This window comes from Melanostigma gelatinosum (genome assembly GCF_949748355.1).
Source record: "Melanostigma gelatinosum genome assembly, chromosome: 16".
NCBI lineage: Eukaryota > Metazoa > Chordata > Actinopteri > Perciformes > Zoarcidae > Melanostigma > Melanostigma gelatinosum.
The window spans coordinates 15706453-15726868 of record NC_136649.1 but is presented as its reverse complement, the minus strand read 5'-3'; the positions used below and the strand labels follow the sequence as shown (position 1 = coordinate 15726868).

At 46.4% G+C, this 20416-nt stretch overlaps 2 protein-coding genes across 6 annotated transcripts in view; one reads left to right on the top strand and one right to left on the bottom strand.

Annotated features, from left to right (window-relative positions):
* Positions 1-11548, top strand: part of kidins220a (kinase D-interacting substrate 220a) — a 42871-nt gene extending 31323 nt beyond the window's left edge. For 2 of the 5 annotated variants that reach the window (XM_079286890.1, XM_079286891.1), the window contains 8 exons: positions 1473-1684; positions 2167-2283; positions 2994-3053; positions 5925-6041; positions 6219-6317; positions 8464-8682; positions 9459-9680; positions 10051-11548. In XM_079286890.1, coding sequence (XP_079143016.1) covers positions 1473-1684; positions 2167-2283; positions 2994-3053; positions 5925-6041; positions 6219-6317; positions 8464-8682; positions 9459-9680; positions 10051-10956 — 1952 coding nt within the window. In that variant the 3' untranslated portion in view covers positions 10957-11548. Of the gene's footprint in view, positions 1-1472; positions 1685-2166; positions 2284-2993; positions 3054-4802; positions 4836-5924; positions 6042-6218; positions 6318-8463; positions 8683-9458; positions 9681-10050 lie in introns of all 5 variants that reach the window. The other 3 variants (XM_079286894.1, XM_079286892.1, XM_079286893.1) reach the window with 3 other exon arrangements.
* Positions 11549-12985: 1437 nt separating this feature from the next.
* id2a (inhibitor of DNA binding 2a) lies at positions 12986-15342 on the bottom strand. Its single transcript, XM_079287329.1, has 3 exons — positions 14900-15342; positions 14531-14591; positions 12986-13623 (listed from the first exon to the last, which is right to left on the bottom strand). The coding sequence occupies exons 1-2, from the start codon at positions 15251-15253 to the stop codon at positions 14535-14537; spliced, it is 411 nt and encodes a 136-aa protein (XP_079143455.1). The 5' UTR covers positions 15254-15342; the 3' UTR covers positions 12986-13623; positions 14531-14534.
* Positions 15343-20416: the final 5074 nt, after the last annotated feature.

The window sequence follows — 20416 nt, the reverse complement described above, 5'->3', positions numbered from 1 at the left end:
CTTCTCGGAAGCGAGGGTTGAAGATGACAGAGGGTGTCATATGCTGCACAGATTGTACAGGCTTCTGGGGCAAATTTATAACTTGCGATATTGGGCTATATAAATACAATTGACTTGGTCCGACACCGTGGGATCAGGACAAAACGTTCACTCGCTGTCGCCAATCTGCCTCCACTGCTACAACGAACTTCACAGTTTTGCAGTAATAGTGACGTAACACAGTGCATCGGTATGAAACTGTAAGCCAGAGCGCCACTGTACTTTCGCCACTGTGCGTCAGCGTACGTTCAGCCTGTACAGGAGTGTCAATGACGCCGAGTGTGAAGCTGCTGCGTCGTAGTGTTATGAGACCACAGACGACACTCGCACACACAAAGTCTGTTCCATTGAGCTGAAAAGTTGAGTCATGGAGAGCACAGCTGACCAACCAGACGTCCGGTCTGCGAGTCCAGCACCAGTCCTAAAAGTGTGTGGGTGTTTATATGTATCCACAGAAACGTGTGCGTGTGCGTGTGTGTGTGTGTGTGTGTGTGTTTTCACCTCTACACGTGTCCCCATGGAGCGGGAAGGTGACCGGTGCTCCTGCTCAGTCGTCTCACTCCCTCCGTGTCCTGTGGCCAGCCAGTGGGCAGTGCTGTCAGTGATACCCGCCCATGAGCCTGACTCACATCATAAGGCCCCCATTGTGTTCGCAGGCTGGATTGGGTCTCACTCAGCGTGTCATTCAGCAGCCACTTGTATAACCAGGAGACATTCTGGTGCCTGCTTCTGTTTCTGGTTCTTACTTTCATGCCAGCCACACAGAGACACTCTGTTCTGTCTCCAGGCTTATTTAACTTTAATTTGGGAGGGGGTTTTTTTCTTACCAAAGCTCCCTCCTCGTTGCCTACTCCACTCATTTCGGAGTCAAATTGATTTATGTGAAAACAATTGTGGAAAAGTACTGATGCGATAGTGCCCATGGGTTCAAAATGGTGTGCTTTGGTTTGTTTACATGAGTGAATTTATTTGTGAGGAAGCAGCAAAGTCGTCACGATGCCGGCATATCGTTTGGAAAAGACTAGAATATCAGCGCGCATGCTGGTTTGTGAAGAAACCGGAGTAATGGCAATCAAAGTGAGAATGGAATTCGCAGTTGAAGATGGTAACGGTTGCAATCGTAACATCTGCGCTCGTTTCCTCTCCAGCGTTTAGTTGTTCGACTGTCTTCTAGAACATGTTCAGGAACATCGGTCTGCTTGTATTCCCTAAAGTGCTTCAAGAGTCAATCGTTTGATACATTTCCTTTCTCTGTGGATTCACAACTGGCTAAACTCTCTTGAGATGATGAAGCTAAATTATTGATGCCTGGGTGGATCTGAAGAGTCTTTATAATCCTCGCCAAGACATGATCATCAGCATCACAGGTAAACACTTCCTCTTCTCCCCCCCTCTTGTTCTTTTTTTTCCCTCCGGCTCTGTCCTCCTCTTAGATGTGCGAGCGGCCAGGGAGCAGATGCACGTGGGAGGAATGACCTATCCCACGCTGCCCCCGCAAGAGGCAGTGCCCCGTCCCCAGTCGGGCTATGGCCAGCCCTCTGCCGCCTGCTCCCCAGCGGGCTCCTTCACCGGATCTCTGCCTCCTCAGCCTCACAGTGCCTACTTCAGTGGGATGACTGGCCCTCAGCACCCCTTCTACAACCGGGTGAGACGGGAGAGGGACTCATGTGTAGATCACCAGTCCTCTAGTCCTCCACCCACTACTTAGAGTCCGTGTTATTGTAGAAAAGCCCAAGTGAATAAAATCATCTTCTTGACAATGTAAAAATAAACAAAGTGAATAAAATTGGAATGGCTGGCCACATGATACCCAGTCATCCACAAAACCACACTGTTCTTAAATAGGCCCTTACTGAATTTAAATGCTGAGTCCGCTGCACGTTATCATACCGTAGCATTGCATTTACCCACTTGGCAGTTACACCTGAATAACCTGTAAAGTAAACAGTCTTTGAGTGTACCACATGACCATGTTTTTAAATAACCTGCACCTCATTTACGGGGGAAAGGTGAGCAAGTTAGTGTCTTTTCCCTGCTGCAATTTAGTGCGTGTGTGCCTGACCCTCCTTCGTATGATTTTCATTTTATTTTGACCTCCTCTCCTCGTTCCTTCCTTTGCCCTCATAGCCTTATTTCCCCCATCATGTGTATCACCTGCCACGGCCTTTCTCCCACCATGTCCCCTCATCCTCGCGCCCCTCCATTAAACCACCCGGTCAACATGGGGACGGCACCAATGGACTAGTAAGTAAAGAAGTATAAGAGCCATCTGACATGTGCCATCATCTCACACGAGATGATTACACCCGCAGAAACACTAGTAGTAGTATTTGTATCATGCAACTAAATCGTTTGTGGGATTGAAGTGATTGGTCCGGCTCTCTGTTTCCTGTTTGAAGAAAGCTGCTATTATGTCACCCAGTAATGTTGCTGTGCTATTTTATAATACACTTTGTTTAATATGCACTCTGTCTATCTACAGCATGACTTTCTGACCTCGCCACTGTTACACCGCCTCTCATCTCAAGTACCTCTTTCCTCGTCTCCCTTTCCTCAGCGTGATGTCATTTGTTTTACCTTCACAAAATCCCCCTACGGATGATTTCAATATCTGCCTGTTTTCCTTGCCACTGGGCCAAACCACTGTCCACGGGTCTCATTTATAAAGCAGCTCAAAGGATCCATACTAAGTGTTTGGGTACGTACAAATGAGGAAATGTACGTATACCTGTCAGTGCGCGGTTTCCTTTCATAAATCCCCCTCTCAAGTTCGTCTTTTATAGATCACAGCTTCTGAGCGGGTGGCGGCGTACGCCTCCTTCAAGCCCCGTCCAGTTTGTGAACCTGCAGTAAAAGCAGTGAAAGCCTCTTCTATAAATGAAGTGGCAATGAACTTGACCTCCTCTAGCTGTTCTCTGTACACAATCCTTGTCTCCATTCTGTGTCCATGTCAGGATGTTATTGCAGAGGATGCCAGAGAAGGCCTCCCCGCCTGTCCCTCTGAACCTACCATGGTAACATATAGTTAACGGTTGTGGAGCTCTGCCGATATGCAAATATGCAACCCGTCCTTCGTTATCATGCATGTTTGCAGATAATGACATATGTCATTTCTTGTGTTGAATGCATAACACGCACGTCTATATGTTACACGGACTACTTATTCTGTTGCTGTGGTTTACAAAAGCCGAGAGAACAAATATAGACCGTCGCACTCGCTGCAGCATGCTTACAATAAATACTGCATCCGGTGCAACGATGACCTCCAGCACATATATATACATATATATATATATATATATATATATATATATATGTATATATATGCTGGATGAAGTTCACTCTGTCGGCACTGTAGCCGTTCACATTCTCTCATAAATGGACTTAAAAGTGTTGGTAACCCACTTGAGGAAAGCATGGAGTTGCAAGAACTGAATCGCAGACATTTTAAGAGCGAGCAGCCACTACTACAACAATTTGGTGATAACACCACTCAGGAGATTTCTGCTCTACAAAGCCACTTATCAGGGCGCGGCCAGCAAGCATTTAAAGGAGCTGTTTGAAAGATTTAAATATAGATTACTATGTAAAGTCCCCTCCATTCTCCGTCTGTATTCTTGTCTTTTACATTTCTTGCTTCAATCTTTCTCTTTAAACCTTCATCCCAGTCTTAAATGTGACACCATTTTTTGTTCCTCATATCTTCCCTTATGCTTTTGTTTCCTTTCCTCATTTTCATCCCATGTATATTAGCCCATCTTATCCCTTTTTTTTTGGGTTCACACTTGATCTCTTTGTGTAGTGTTCACATGTGCCTGTATTTCTGCAAATCTGTGACTGTGGACATGCGCGCACACTCTCACTTTTATGCGTGTCTTTGGATTCAGCCCAGTGTAATTGCTTAGCTGATATAAGTGTGAGTATGGATTCCTCGGGCTGCCGGGATTATCATCAGAGCAACTGTTTGGGGCTGGCAACACACGCACACACACAAACACACACACACACACACACACACACACACACACTGACAATGAGCCCAGTGCTGGTAGAGCTTATCTCCTTACCAAGACGCTTCCTCCCTCACAGAGCTCTGTTTCCTCTTCCCCATCCTTCTGCCCAGCCCTGAGCTCAGCCCAGCTGTAATTACAGTCTTATCACACGCACACACTGGGAGGGTTCACACCAAGACACGCAGACACACCCGCAGACATATATATATATATATATACGCTTTCGCTCACGTTCTTAGAACACGCGCTTGCAGTCTGAATCGAGGAGTCTTTATTCGAGGCCTTCCCTGAATTGAAACTTCTGCTTTTTTTTTCTGCGCAGTGAGAGATTTCTCATTTTCTTTCTGGAGTCTTTTTCTCTCTGTCTCGTCCGCAATCCTTTCTGTCTGCAAAGATTATGACTGCAAAGCCTGCTGACTCCGGCGAAAAACAAAATCTGCTTGTGTAATAATTCTACTTCCAATAGCCTCATCTTTTCCAGTCCGACATGCTGCTACTGTAAAGTCCTCTCCCGCTGCGGAACAGATAGATCTCTGCTCTGTTGTTTCTGTCTCTCCTGCCCCCTGATGATGAGTTCAACATGTGTGCTCGTCTGTCTGTCTATTCTAAATGTCTGCCTCTGCACCCCTCCGCTCTCCCTTTTTCACAGGTACAGTCCCGGCTTCACAATGTTCCTTCCTTCCTATAAATGTCTGTGCATATTTCTGTCTGACTAGTTGTCCGTCTTCTTCTTTGTGTCTCCTTATCAAGCATTTAAAGTCGCTGCCTTACAAATTAAAGCAGGTAAACTTCTGGTTTCATGGCTCCTTTTCATCTCCTCATCCAACCCTTTTCTCCGTCATCCGTGTATCTCCACCTTATTTCTAACACACTGGTTCGGCACTACCAAGCATGCTGTAGAAAGAGATACTATAGACTCATCCCTTAGTAAATGCAAAACACAACTTCACGTCCTGTGGTAGTTCAGTAGATTCACTCACGTAGTGTCATTTGAGAGTAAATCCTCTACTGTGTGGACATGAACAGTAGCGAAACTCATCCTCTTGCCCACCAATACAGAATGTTGGCACCTACTATTGTGTACTGAATGGGGTGAGCTGCTTGGTTTTTTTGGTCCAACAACTACTCGCAGTCCGACTAAGCTCTGCTCCTCTCCCTCGAAACCAGAAACAAAGCCATGTCCTAATGGTGTCAATAGCTGAGAGAGAGAGAATGGGGGGGGGGAACAGAGTGATGGGAAAGAGAGAAGGAATGTGAGAGGAAGGAAGGGAGGGAAGGAAGGAACAAGAGTGAGGGTTCAAGACAAGCAGAACCAGAGGGAGAGGGGTGAGCGAAGGGAGGGGAGGGCGGGGGGGTGAATGAGGTTTGTTTAGTTTTCGTGCCAGCGGGTGGCATGTTGGCTCTCTGTGAGGCCTTCGACAACATCAACAGGCCACCGGTATTAGTCACATAAAGCCCCGGAGCTGCTTGGCGGCCGCCGACTTCGGCGCGGCACCAACCCACAGACTTACAGACTCCATCGCTTAAGTGTTGCGCACACTCTTTATGCGCCTCTATATACTCCGAGAAAAAGAACAAGAGCAGGTAACCGTGTATTTGGACAGGTTGGCAGCGTTGTTTACACTTGCACTGTGTGACTGATGGAGAGAGTTACTGTGTGGGATTGCGGATTTGCACCTCTGTGCCTCACAGTAATGGGCCTGCACGTCTGTTTGCCAGGAATTGTTGCTCGTTTTGCCCTTATCAATGTGTTCGGAGTGATGAGTTGGTCAAACAGAGTGTTTGAGTTTGCCCTGGTAACCTTAACTCACAAAAACACTCTGAATAAGTTGTTTATATTCTGTGTGTGTGTGTGTGTGTGTGTGTGTGCAGGTCTCTCCTGCGGCCCTGCTTAGCTCTCTGAACACAGATGCAGTGTGTGAGCGCCTCAGACAGCTCGATGGAATCGACCCCAGCATGCTGCCTCAGTACACATCCATCATCAAGAAGGTGCGCCTGTCGATAACATACAACATCTGATCCGTGTTCTGATACTTTTCCAGATAATTACTGCGTGTTTTCTGGTTGTGTAGTTTCTTTTTGCCGACGTGCAGTTCCTTCTGCGATGCCTCCTTATGATGCAACGTCTGTGGACAAACCAGTCTGACCCTTCCCTGTCCATTGCAGGCTAATATAAATGGCAGAGTGCTGTTTCAGTGCAACCTGGATGAGCTGAAGAAAGAGATGGAGATGAACTTCGGCGACTGGCAGCTCTTCAGGGGAACGGTGAGACTGCATTCCTCTTGTGTGGCGTCTTTACTTGCCTCAGAGCCTGGTTCAATATTCTTGCTGTTGGCTTCTATTTAATAAATATACATTGGGTGTTTGTTGTTTCATATCAAGTGTATCAGTAAGACATAAGTCATATAGAAAGCATCAGTCCACCGACAACAATAACTTAACTCTGCTTTCATTCCTCTAGAGCAGCGGTTCCCAAACTTTTTAGGCCGCGCACCCCCTTCTACATCCCGACCGGGTTCGCGCACCCCCCCCCCCCCCCATTAATAAAAAAAAAAAAAAAAAAGACGCAACAGAGCCTTTTAAGCCTTCATAGCCGCATAAGAATCGGACCAATGAGAGAACAGTTTGCTCGCGCGTGGCATTTGTTTACAAGATTTAGTCCGCTGTTAAATGTTGCAGTGTGAACACAAACCGAACAAAGGAGCAAGTGCAACATTGTATCATATTAATCCCTGAATCGTAACAAAGCAAACGAACTGAAGGTGTGAAAACGCCCTGAAACACTGCAACAAAGTTTCAATAACTTTCAGTGACACAAGGCGTCACTTTTAAAGAGCAATAAGGATGGCGAGCACACACGCACAGGCTCAGAGGCAGATTATCACATTTAATTTACAATTAATGAGCGACTAATGTAGCCAGGATGTCTTCGGACAAAGCATCGATGCGGCGCGACACAGTGTTGTTGGACACCGGGATCATGTCCAACTTTTTTGCTTCTTTCTCCCCAATCATACATTCCACCATCTCTCTGGCAGCTGGCAAGCTCACGTCTTCGGCGATTGTGTGCGGTAGCCCCTTTCTCGCTATTCTGTAACCAGATATGAAGCCCGTAGTGCGTCATTTATAGACCCAACACATGAATGAGACTGCAGTTGTTTTGGCTGTTTTGTAACTCCTCCAATTTCGATATAAACAATGTAAGGGGCTTTTGACTTGCACTGGCATGCTTGGTGTTCAGGTGGCGACGTAAATAAGAGCTTCAGACTGTTAGCCAGAACCTCGCTGCACACCACGCACTGTGGCTTTGGGGAATCTGCGTTGCCAATACAAGTGAAGCCCAGACACAGATACTTTTCATCATATTTCCTCTTTTTTTCCCAGTCTGATGCTCACTCTCGTTTCCTCTTTTTTCACCTTGACTCCGCGATGGGCCGATGTGCTCCCGATTTGTCTGTGCAATCCCTTCCTCCTTCCTCCGTCTCATCTTCCTCTGACTCGATTTCTTCTCCCGGTCTCTCCCCACGCACCTCTCCGTTCCCCTCGCCTCCGATTCCTCTCTCTCTCTCTGTCCCTCTCCTCTTTTATGACTGATAGCTTCAGATGTCCCACCTGACAGTTTTTAAATTAAAATTACATTTTTTTTTTATATTTAATATTATTACACCATCAGACCGCCATTACACTTTTCCTCTCGCGCACCCCCTAGAGGCAGCTCGCGCACCCCCAGGGGTGCGCGCACCCCACTTTGGGAATCCCTGCTCTAGAGTAAAGGCCTGAAATAGATTTACAATTGCAGACGTTCTCCTCACTCTGTGATACTTTGCAGACGCTCAGCCCTGCCAGGGCCGCTCCTGTTGATGCATGTCGGCTCTTGTTTAGTCCAAAAAGAAGCACGACAACATCTCATAATATGACATCTCGTGCTGCGCTAAGATATTGGGATGGAGATTTCATAATCCGCATTACGAGAAGGCCGCTATTCAGTCAGCCAGGAGTCCAGTCGGCTGAGCCGGGGGCTGACATCACTTGCACATGTAGCCGGGTTCACTTCATCAGATGTCCGTCTGTGCTCCTAATACCAAACCAGAGCCCTGGATTGGTCGTGTTTTACCGGAGATCCAATGCGGAGCTCGTGTCGGAGCAGCTGGAAAGTGCTGTGGCCTTACAGCGCCGTACACTAGCCAGCACAGACATCTGGTTCAAGATGGCTGACTGATATCTGGATGAAGGGAGGTTTTTGTCGGGAGAGGAGGGGGACATCTGAATATCGCTACATGGGCAACAACTCACTCTCACAAGCACGTGTGAACCAAGCATGTTTAGTATGTCACATGTTGACTTGCGTGTCCTGTAACAAAAGTCAAACGACGCGTCGATCTGAAACCGTATGTTGCGATCTCTTTCCCAGGTGATGGAGCTACGTCACACTGAAACCCAGGCTCCGCTTCAAGACGAGTCCCGAGCTGCTAGCGAGCAGGACAGCAGCTCGCACCACAGGGAGCCCAGCAGACGCTCGGGGGGGGCCCAGCATGAAGCGGCAGCCTTCAGCCTGAATCTGAGCTTTGAGGAGCTCAGCGGAGCGGGGCTGGAGGAACCTCCGAGACACAGCAACAACTCTCACTGGCCGGTCAGTCCTCCTGTCAGGAGCTAAGTGTAAATGTAGCCCGACAGCAGATCGGATCAGACGGACGTGAACCGTCCGTCTGCGTGTGTGTGTGCACACACTATACCAGCCCATACAAACATGCAAGGACATAAAGGGCCTTAACATTGCCGGGGTAAGCATACGTGTGAGCGTGCAACACAAACGGGGTCGCACGGCCACACGCTCCAAACTGTCACATGGCCACAAGTCCGCGGCATCAAGCCAGTGTGTTGGTGGTTTCACATTAATGTGGTTGTGAGTGAGAAAAGAGCTCGGCTTTTGAACATGGCTGAATTCAAAATACACACGCACGCACACACACACTGCAGCGCACCAAAAGGTGTCAAGGGGCCCCCTGTTTTTTTATTTTTCACCTTCCCAATTCACACTCGCACATAGACAGCTGTCTCTGCTGCTATTTTATGATCTCACTTTGTGATCTTTTTCAAATTCACATCACCCAAAAACTGAAAACACTCCACAGCTTTCATTGCCACTCCGTGTGCGGCCTTTGCCAATAACTTTGTCACTGTATCTCATTCTCATGTTCTGAATATTTCATTGGTTACTCATGTAATTATAGAATCTTTACGTGCCGCATTTCTCTATTTCTGATATTCATGTGTAGATTCAGGTGATGAGCCCACAACCGTACAGCAGTCTCACTCTTCAGTTACTTTTAACGTGAATATATATTCCTCAACAAACTCACGTGGATGTTTGCGCACCAGTCCCAACTTTTTTTCTCGTCTTGTCAGGTGGCAAATCTCCGCACCTCGAGCATGTCCAGCCTCAACTCTCAGGAATCCTCAAATGACATCTGCAAGCTGACGGACAAGCAGCAGTCTGAGTACCACGATGCCTACAGGGAGTACATCGCTCAGATGGCGCAGGTGGAGATGTCTGGCGTTGGGGGGGAGAGGCCCGTGCAGCCCCACCCTGGACAATTCCTCCAGGCTGCCAGCTCAGAGGACAAAGGGGTGGGTGGACAGTCACAAGTACACTGTTGAGTTCTTGCCACTGCATCACTGACGGCATAAATTGAGTAGAAGCTCCCACGGTCTGATTACAGTGTGGTGACTATTGTCAGAAACTAGTGTCGACATAGTTTCTGAGCCTGTATGTTGTGTTTTTAAATGTTGTATTCCTCAACAGCAAATGTCTTATTCTGAGCTGGGAAGAGGAGAGATCTCTGCTTCTTGCATTTCTACAGTTTTGCCCGTAGTCTTTGTTTCTCTTGGCACATAAGGGAGAGACCGGAATTCCCCTCTTCAGAGGCCTCTTAGCCAATAGCACAAGATCTTATACATATTCATGTTCTTGTCATTGAATCCTCTTCCCTCTCCTCAGGCCAAGGAAGGAGCTGACCAAGACAGCCGCAAATCCTTCACCAAGAGAGGCTCCAAGACTAGTGATGCCACAGACTTCCCCTCAGGGACCGATGCCCAGCCTCTAGACCCCATCAGTGAAGAGGATGAGAAGCTGGACCGCAGTACATTGTCCAGGATTCCGGGCTCCAGGAAGAAGGTAGGCGGGTCATTGTACCACAAGCTGCCCAGCGATGAAGACTCCGGCCCAGAAGAGGCCGACAACACCACACCTCTCCTCCACAAAGAGGGTAGAGCTGGTGCTCTGTCCTTCCACAGCGGCTCCCAGCCCATTGGGTTCCTGACCAAGCCTGGCTTCCTCACCGAAATCCTCCTGGATAAGAAGGACTCGTCTGACTCAGGGATGCGCTCCAGTGACAGCTCCTCAGACCGCTCTCTAGAGGAGGCTGAAGAAGACGGTGACAGAGCGAGAGGAGCACTGAAGCCCAGCCTGATTGAACTGGAGCTGGAGGGTCTGGTGAAGAAGAGGGGCCTCCTCCCCAGCAGCCTGAGCGGCCTGCAGGACGCGGCGGTGGCCCGCATGTCCATCTGCTCCGAGGCGCCGTCCGAGGCCAGCCTGATGGCCAGCAGCCCAGATGAGGGGTGGCCGTCTAGCGGGGACAGCAACCTCAACTGCACCACCAGCATCAGCACCCTTAATAACAACGCAAACAGCCCTGGCGACACCAACAACACCAACAACAGCCATCAGCAGCCGGTTAACATCACAGGCACGGATTCCACCTCCTCCTCCAGCCTCAATCTCTCGCCAGCTGTCATCATCACCACCGGCAGCAGCAGCAGCACTGCCAACACCACAACCGCAGCCATCCACAACCAGAACCTGCGCACCATCAGCCTGGGAGACGAGACGGAGAGCGTCCTCTGAGGAGCCGCTCGTTAGTCTGAGAGGGGCCACATAGACTGTTGTTCTTGATGTTGTTACACTGTTAGTGTTGTGACGTGTTCCAAAGAATTAGAGTAGATATGTGTTCTACTGTTAGAAAGGAAATGTGTAATCTAGCTTTACTTTAATCACCTTTATTTAAAAAAATTACAAATCTAAAGACACATTATTAACATTTACGACAAAGTTAATACCACCAAAAAGACTTCTGTCAGGTCAAATTGGGATTGCTTTAACTGTCCCATGCGTTTGGATGATTTAGGTGTGATTTCGTGCGTGAATATGGTGCTGTTGTGGAGATAAGCTAGTCTAGTGAAGAAATGTTACATGTTGTGGACGTTATACGTTACAAAAAAAGGTGTTTTTCAGGAGATGTAATCGCGACTTTAAAAAAGCTCTGTTACTGGGGGGACTTTTGTCTCCGACGTGTTTCGTGCGGTGCTGTGTTCCGTGGTTAGAATATCTCGAATAGATGGCCGTGATAGATGTGCATGCACTAGTCTCCAAAGTGCCGATGTCTTTTCCATAGTTCCTTGTGAAAAGGCGTTCACTTCAATAAACGTTTTGCTATGTGGACCCTTGAAATGAGTCATGTTTTCTCTTCTCCGCTCTTTATGCAGCTAAATCAGCTGTTTGTCGAGAGAAGCCTCAGTGGACTTGGATTAGGTTTGTGAATGTACCAGAATGTTTAAACCAAGTCTTCTCTACACCAATTTAATATTTTACCAACTGCAGCTCAGAAGAACAGTGACATGCAGGAGGGCGTCACTGGCTGCGCTTCTATTCGCCGATAGATGGCGCACTGTCCATACAAACGTGCTGCAGGCTGGTGTCACGGACACGCTGCCCGTCAGTCTTCAAACCTACCGAGAGGTAGTAACTAATACAGCTCAGTGACTCAACGTGGACCTGCATGAGTCCCCTCAGGAGGTTTTTTTTTTTAGGTAAACTTAAGTTTATATCTTGAATAATTGGATTCAAAGCGTTTTATCATGTAAAGAGTTGAGTTTTCCTAAAGCTTACACGTAATCAAGAGAGATCCCATAAAGTCCTCCCTGGGGTACAATCATCAGATAGCTTGGCGGCTCTGTGGTGTGAAAACGTGTGAGAAGCCCCGCTGGATTTCAGGAAGGCGATGATTGACAGTTGGGCTTTCACTACAGGGCTGTATTAGCCTGTCTTGCCACTCATCTACAGTGCGCACTGCCCAATACCACCTCGGGACATTGAAGAGCTTTTAATTGGTCACCCTATTGAATATTTGTCAAAAGCCGATTTATCAAAGCAGTACATCCCACCATCGCGCGGTTCACTGTGTTCATAGTAGAATACCTGGTCATTTGGCACCGAAACCAGCAGCAACGTTAGCCATCACGTTGGTTTCGTCTGGATAATGAAGTCAAACGTTGGACACTAGCGCTATTTTTAATCCGAGGTATATTAGGCCAATTTAAATAACTGAATGCAACATAGGCCAATCCAAATCAATGTTTAAACTCCCTCTGGTAGGTTAAGCATTACTTTTGGAATCCGTAACGCATCAACGGCCCAGTTTCACCCAAAGTTAAATTTCCATAATTTTCCAGTTTTGTTTTAAGACAGCCTAAAGCCCGGTGCTTTAATGGATCAGCCTGTCACGCTGAATCATTTAATCCTATTTACTTTACATGTGAGAATGTAGAAGTGCAGTCAGTGCGCCTTAAATAAGCTTTTTATGCAACTGTGTGGCTCCAGGTTGCGTTTGCCTCGTGGAAGTGTTGACGCTGTGCTTTAGACTATTATAGGTCACATACTGCAGGTCTGAGAAGGACACTTTGTTGTGGGATCTGTTTTTGAAGTGCGTCAGATGTTAACTGTACATACAGCGCGGCCATGTCCTTATAGTTCTGTAGAAACTCAGCTGGGAAACAGATTTTACGCACTGGTTTGATGTATTCTGAACCACCGATACCAACATTGAATTCCCACTCTCTCCCCCCCCCCCCAAATGAAAGATGTTCAAGTTGCGTTTTTGATTTATTTTGTATAAAAAAGGTACAATTTACATTACTTTTATAAAAAGTTTCAGCATAATTAAGTACAACATTACACTTTTGCAGAAGTTTCAAATTCCTGCAACTATACAAGATAAACTCCGGAGAGGAGTCCACAAGGTTTCATTCTTTCATTTTTACTTTTTTGAACAACGTCCAGTCCTTCACGTGCCAACAATTCTGACAAGACACAACTTTTTACAGTAACTAACCAAGTTGTCTTTTCTATTCAAGTTCGCACCTCCGCAAAAAAAGCGAAGACTTCAACAAGGAGAAGGACAGGGCTGAGCGGGGGAATAATCCTTGTGACAATAATCTCGGTTTTCCTCCCACTCTCGGGAACATAGCGCGCCTTCCATTTCCAGAAAGGAACCACAAATAAAAAATAAAAAAAAAGTCTTAAGTTAAATAATAATGAAGTGTCCATACAGAAAACACATCACATTAGATTGTCCCATAATAAGCAAAAGTCTCTTGATTTCAGCGTCAGCAGAAAAAGAAAAAAAGTCCAGGCCTGGAGGACAGAGGTTGGAGGGGGAGGGGGGGGGGGGGGGGGGGGGGGCGGAAAGTCCTGCTCCCCAGGTCCTGTGTGTGTTTTTGTGTCTTGACCAAACACCTGCAAAAGATTGAGAAAGAGAGGCGTGTTTAGAAAATGCAAACAGGGCAGAGATCCGGACAGACTGGCGCCAGGGAGGAAGCCGCAGTTTTTAACATTTAACCAAACACTCCCAATACTAAGCAAACCCTGCGCTCCAGATGTACACAGAGAGAGGGAGCGAGAAGGGGGGGACGCACACACACACTTTTCGCACAACTTCAGCCTACAATCTGGGGAAGAATCAGCGTAATTGCCGCTCAGCTGGCGCCTACCCACTTCTTGTACCAATTATGTGCAGACATCGTAGTAGCAGTAATCCAAACAGCCATTATTTTCCTGTTGCAGATGCTCTTCATTATAGACACAAGAGGGTATAATACAACCCCGACGACTGCTACTTATATACAGTAACACAAAGCAGCCTGGCGCGAATGTCTTCCATTTCATTCAAACAAACTCCAATGCAAAATGTCTTATTAAGACAGCAGATGAGTCACAGAATTATTCCATTAATCAGGCTCACCTTACTGAGAGTTTACAGTCCTAAAATAGGACTGTAAATATATATATATATATATATATATATATATACTATTTTTATATAATATTTATACACACACACATATATATACACACACACACACACACACATATATGTACAAAAATATTAAAATTTGGATTTAACTCAAGCCAACTGTCCGCCCCTTGTCATAACTGACGCCCCAGTGATGCAGCGCATTCTCATGCAAAACATATTGGGACCATTACAGCAACGTGAGACGTCAACCACATTAGCAGGGAACAAATGGATTGGTAAATGGTAATTCTAGCCCATTCTGCTCCAGCAGACTGGGAGACAGGCTGTAGCGGAGCCTTACGAGCCCTGGACAGAATGCAGCAGCAGACACGAGGACAGCCTACTTACCGCTTTAACGATGCAGAGTCCGGCTGTCATCTGTCATCAGCTCTGATGGCAACTCCGGGGACTGAAAACAAACAAACAAACAGACCAAATGTGAATTCGTTACGCGGCATCCGATCGAAAGTGTCTGGCGGTGCACACTACTATGTAGGTCGAAATCTCTTCCTCATCTCATTCTGTACAAAAGGAGGAAAAAAAAAAAACATGCCATTTTCTTTTTCAACAAGCCATTTTGTGCGAGTTACGCATAGGCTACAAAGGCGCACTGGTTATGCGCACAAATAAAAATCCACTAGGCTATATATCTTCCACAACACGCCAGGCTATAGTTTCCCCAATTAGGATTCCTTGATTAGTTACGGTGTAATTTACCTGTAATGACAGGATGCTGATATCTGTGTTGAGGGTGGTCAGAGGGGTCCTGGATGGAGCCTGCCCCGGCCGCGCAGGGTGATGCAGGCTGGTTAGTGCGACACTGGAGTCCAGCGCAATCTGCAGGTCCAGGATGTAGTCGATGACATGCTGCAGGATTTCCATCTTGCTGACGTTCTTGTTCTGGGGGATGCTGGGCACCAGCTCCTTCAGCTTGGAGTAGCAGTCGTTCATGTTGTACAGCAGGCTGAGCGGGTCATCCACCGGGGTCTTGCTCCGAGAGATTCCCAAGGAGTGCTCTGATATATTCGCGTTGTTTTTCCGGAAGGACCGCACGGGGCTTATTGCTTTCATTTTGTCAGTATTAAGTTAGGCGAGAGAGGGTCGCGTGTATCGATAGCTTGCTTCTTTAAAGGTCCTGTTTTTTGCCAGACGATCGGCGATCAGACTGGCGAGCCAAACTGTCAATGTGGTTTATATAGGCAGCAGGCAGGGCATGCGACGCAGGCGGGTCAAACGCTCTGATTGGTCGAGGAGGTTGTGTCACTCAACACCGTTTAGCTCTACTATTGGCTCGTCGCTCTTAAGGCCCTCCTCTTCACCGTCGGGTTACTAGTGGCAACGCATTTTGGAGGCGGAACCCAGAGGGCGCTTCAGCAGCTCCGGTGGGCAATTTGGAAAATTAAGCCCTTACCTGTTTCTGATCAAGAAAATTAATGATTCGCATGGTTGTCAATTGACTATGGGCAAGGTGTGAGCACGCGCCAATACCTGTGCCCGCATGATATAAATCTTGCAGTTTTATGATGAAAATCAAGCAGGAATATTTGGGAAATGATATTCCGATTCAGAATAAAAATTGCTTTGAAACATGAACGACAGAGCACGAGTTTATGTCTGATGACTTGTTTTGCAGACACTCGTTCTTCTACATTTAGTTGCCATGTGCTGGGTTGGAGGTGTGGACCAGTGATGACAGGTACCAGGCGCGTGTGATGATTCTTAATTCCCTTCAGCCCGGACCTGGTGTGAAGGCAAGCTTCTGAGACTGAATAACAAACAGGGTGAAATGTTTGAGTGGCAAACTGAAACAGCTTCCACCAGGAAACTAGTCAGACCAGCGTATTTATGGGGGGTATTTATGCATGAGAAAATAAAGCTTCTAAAGAACATAGCGTGTGCGGTAAAACTCAAACAAATATTTAGGATTTAGTCATTTGACGGACCATAATATTGACTATTTCAGCAGTGCTTTAGATTTACAACAGTGAGGTGACTTAAGTGTGATCTGTCAAAATGTTGATGGTGCGCACTATACCGATCAAAAACAACTAAATTACTACATTGCATTGTTGTTCACAGTTCAGCCTTATAACAATTTAAAAAAAATAAAATAATTTAAGGTTTTGTCTGTACTCTAAATTTCAGTTGGAGGTGTTTACGCAGCCTAGTAAACCTCCATGTTTTTTAAGTGGCTGAGCACATCTAAATGCATCAGTTATGGTCTCGTGCACTTCTGTGTTGATTGTCACCTGAGTATGTTGTGTGTCAAAGTTCATTTAGTCACGGCCTACAAAATGTGGCTTTCATATCTGAGCACGTGAAGAGGGGATTAACTACTATTGACACTTTAACGTTTTCTGAATGAGCCATTTGTTTGTAGGAATTACACGCTTCACTCTTCAGCTGGAGGGGGGGGGGGGCTGTTTGATGCCGCGAGCAATTCGTCCCTGGATTATTGTGAGCAGAGAAGGTGAAGTCAAAAAGCAGTTGGCCTATATGCAATAATCTATAAAATGATTTTTGCGTCCTCCGTCGCATCTCTTGCAATATTTTTCAAAATCCAGCAAAAACACCATCTGTGTGAGTGTTTTACGCGCGGGGCTCTGTTCACACAACAGCTTCTCCTTCAGCTGTCTGGCGATCCCGTTTCTTATGAATTTCAAATATAATCTAGAAACTCCTGCAGTCCGCGTGCACATCTGGTGCAATAGGATGTTTCCATTTTTCTCCACGTCTTCCTTTCGTTCCCACAGCTGAGCTACATTTCGCACGGCGCCTTTGACTGATGCCTGACTACGGGCAAGGGTGATGAAGTCGCGCAGGAACACGTCAGTGCAAAAGCCGAGCGAACCTCGAGCGGCCGCCGCCTCACCCCTTACCTCTCTCTTCCTCCCCGTTTTTCTCTTTTTCCTCCTTCTCTCCCCTCTCGCTCCGTCTTTGGAGCAGACTCTCTGGCGCCGGCGCCGTGACGTCACCCCCATTCACAGCAGCCCTCGAGCCAGCCCTCGCGGCGCCACCGAGGCGGTTTCCACGGAGACGGGGTTTCGGGGGTTGTCAATCAGAAGTGCAGGTTCTCAGCTCATCAACCCCGGGGGCCGAACCGGGGAAGTCTTGGGACGGGATATGGTTTCTTCTTCGGTGGTGACCGGCCACATTTACTCTACTGTAGCCTGTGTGATGCTTGTAATTCACTTGAGTAGACTCATTATAGGCTGCCTAATACCAGGAGCTATACTTTTACCCCAAGTTACTTCACACAGATTCCTCATAAAATATGATGATCTCATAAAATATATCAGTTTGTTTAAATACCCAACAATATAGCCTTTACATCACATTTGTAACAATAAAATGCTACTTACACCTTCATGCATCAGTAATGATAATCCATTAGTTTAATGAATTATAGGACTTTTACTTGTTACTGAGTCTTTATTCATTGCAGTATTGCTAAATTATCTTTATACCTTCCTCCAAAATAAAAGCCGCCAATTCCTTACTTTTATTACTGTCACTGAGGTGCCAAATTAGTTGCATCTTCTTTTTGTTTTCTGAAATCTAACCATTAAAATCCACTTGTCTTTAACCCAGTCAGTCAATTTGGGTTTGAGAAAGTCTTTATTGTGGAATGTGGAAGAAATGGACTGAGATATTTCATTAATGGGCCTGTCTCAGGAAAAGAAGTTTGAAAAAGATAGTTTTTGTTTGAAAATGTAGAAAAAGGTCAAATAGCTTTTGGCGAAAGTTTGTCTCCAAGAATGTTGATCTTGCACTGTGAAGCTGTAGGCTACTGTATTTTCTCAATTTATTGATTCAGGGAGGACTCAGTCTAGACACATTGTAGATACAACTACAGCTGTTTCCAGATGTTTCATGATGAGCAACCTCAGCTAAACTCGACCCTGCGTAAAGCTGTCAAAGTTCATGCATGGCCAAGTGAATTAATTCATTTATTCACCATATGCCATGAAAATTTCAGGGGCGTGAACCTAAAAAAAAGTTTTTGACCAAACAACCGAACTGCTGCGCACGTGAAGAGCTGCAAGTCATTTACGTTTCCCTAAAGTTTCCTTTGCCCCCTCCAAGTCTCAAAGGCATTCCTCAGTCGCAGCGAACAAACACAAGCCCTCCATATCCCCCTTCTCTCCCCAGCGGTCACCAACCTATTCGTTTGGGTTCAGGAGATAAGGTTTTAGACAACAAAGCGGAGCTGCCAATCGGCTGGAGTGCGCCCTGCAGCCCCGGCGTCGGACTGTCTGCGCTCCGGTCAACTTGTTGATCCTCCGCCCTGCAGCTGCACTTCACTCTTCCTGTAAATATTAGCTGATTCGAAATGATTTACCAGTTTTTTCTTCATGGCAAAATTATGTTTATGACACGCATGCAAAGAAACAAACGTTTTGTCTGACCTGTCCTTAAGTCCTGACTTAACCAGTGGAGGATATTAAAATAAAACGTATTCCCCGTGCGCCTAAAACATGCTTTGTAGTAAACTGTAAAGATACCAAACGAATAATATAATGCGCGTAAAGGGCAGAGACTACGACTAACCGTTGAGGAAAAAACAAAAAAACAAACACTTTAATCGTGAGGTAAAGTCGAATTGAAGTGCTGAGTTGCAAAATCTGCCTCTTAAGTCCTTGTTGTTTTTCATTCAAGTCAAACTTACTGCCTTGATTTAAACCTTTTATTCCCCCAACCCTGCAAACCGCCTTCTTTTACACAAAGTAGCCTACATTGAATTCAGCTTGTTTCACAGTCCGCGTCCTTCCAAGTAACAACAGCCGCGTTCCGCAATTCAAAGGCTTCCTCTCCACCGACCCAACGTAGGAAAAGTCTGGCGCGCTACTCTTCTCCACCGGGTTGCCACGTGCCTGACGCGTGGAGGAGTGTTCACATCAAAGAGGGGCGCAGGGACTCTTGTAGCAGCTTTGGGGCGTGGTCTGCTGTTATACACCCCCAAACTGCAGCCATGTGGTGTCACTGGGAGTAGACGCGAAAAAAGGGGGGGGGGGGGGGGGGTGAACTGCGATCTGCACAGGGTGAACATGCAGCCAAAACACCGCCAGCAAAATCGACTTCAATGGTGTTAAAGGTCTTGCAATGCAGTGTGGTGCCACGAGTATGATCATCTTCATGAGTTAATCAGCTTATCAGTTTTTTTAATAGTCAGGTAATTTGTGTCTATAAAATGTCATAGAATAGTATAAAAAGCCATAATTTCCCAGACTCCAAGGTATCATCCTCAGAGTCCTGGATTTATCCAATACTCCAAAGATATTTAGTTCACTATCATACACACATATTACAAACAAGTAGCACATCCTCATATTTGAGATTTGAGAAGCTGTAACCAGAGAATGTTTCTCACAAATAAACCAATTATCAAAATAGTCGATTCATTTTCAGTTGCTCGACCTATTATTTGATTACACAGTCGCAAAGAACATGACAAAAAATTATGTAAACATTTAACACAACATTTTAGTTCAATAATGAAGTTTAGATGTGTTACTGGACACATTTTATGCTCATTAAAAGCTCTCTGAAACAATCACATTCAGCATGTGTTGACCCGTTCGGAATGTGTCTTTTCTTTATGTGAAAATGAAAAGTACTGCATCAAGGTATAGAGAAGCTCTGATTCAATCAGTCCCTGGCCTTGACTGAAATACATCTGGTCTGTCGCTGTCTGCCTCCCTGTCCACCTCCCGCCTCTCTTCAGTCCCTCCTGTGGTCCAGATGGGACTCTCTCTGCTCTCTGAGCAACAGCCATCGAGGCCTGGCTCCATTGTAACGTGAGAGGCTGCAGCAGGCACACGGGTAGGCAGGAAGCGCCGGGAGAGATGGATGGATGGGAGAGATGAGGTGGCCAGATTGGACTGGGAGACAAAGGCACCATGGCTGCCCGAGTGCCTTCCAGGCTGGTCGTGGAGTGGCCACTCCACGCCTCCCTGGAGGCCGACCCTCCTCTGCCCCGCACACACACCACTCCTCCACAGCCCACAGCTGGCTGCAGGAGATGAGACAGGAGGTAGAGGATGGAGGTGCACAGCTGAGCCGTGGAAATATATATATGTATATATATATATATATATATATATACATATATATAAAACGCCATTCCTCGCAACTCAAGTGTCGACAACTCAAGCAACTAGTCGTCCGAAGTTGTTGAAAATCTGCTTTTTTTTTCAGTTCGAGTTGAACCACTCAGATCTTTTGGCCAGCGCG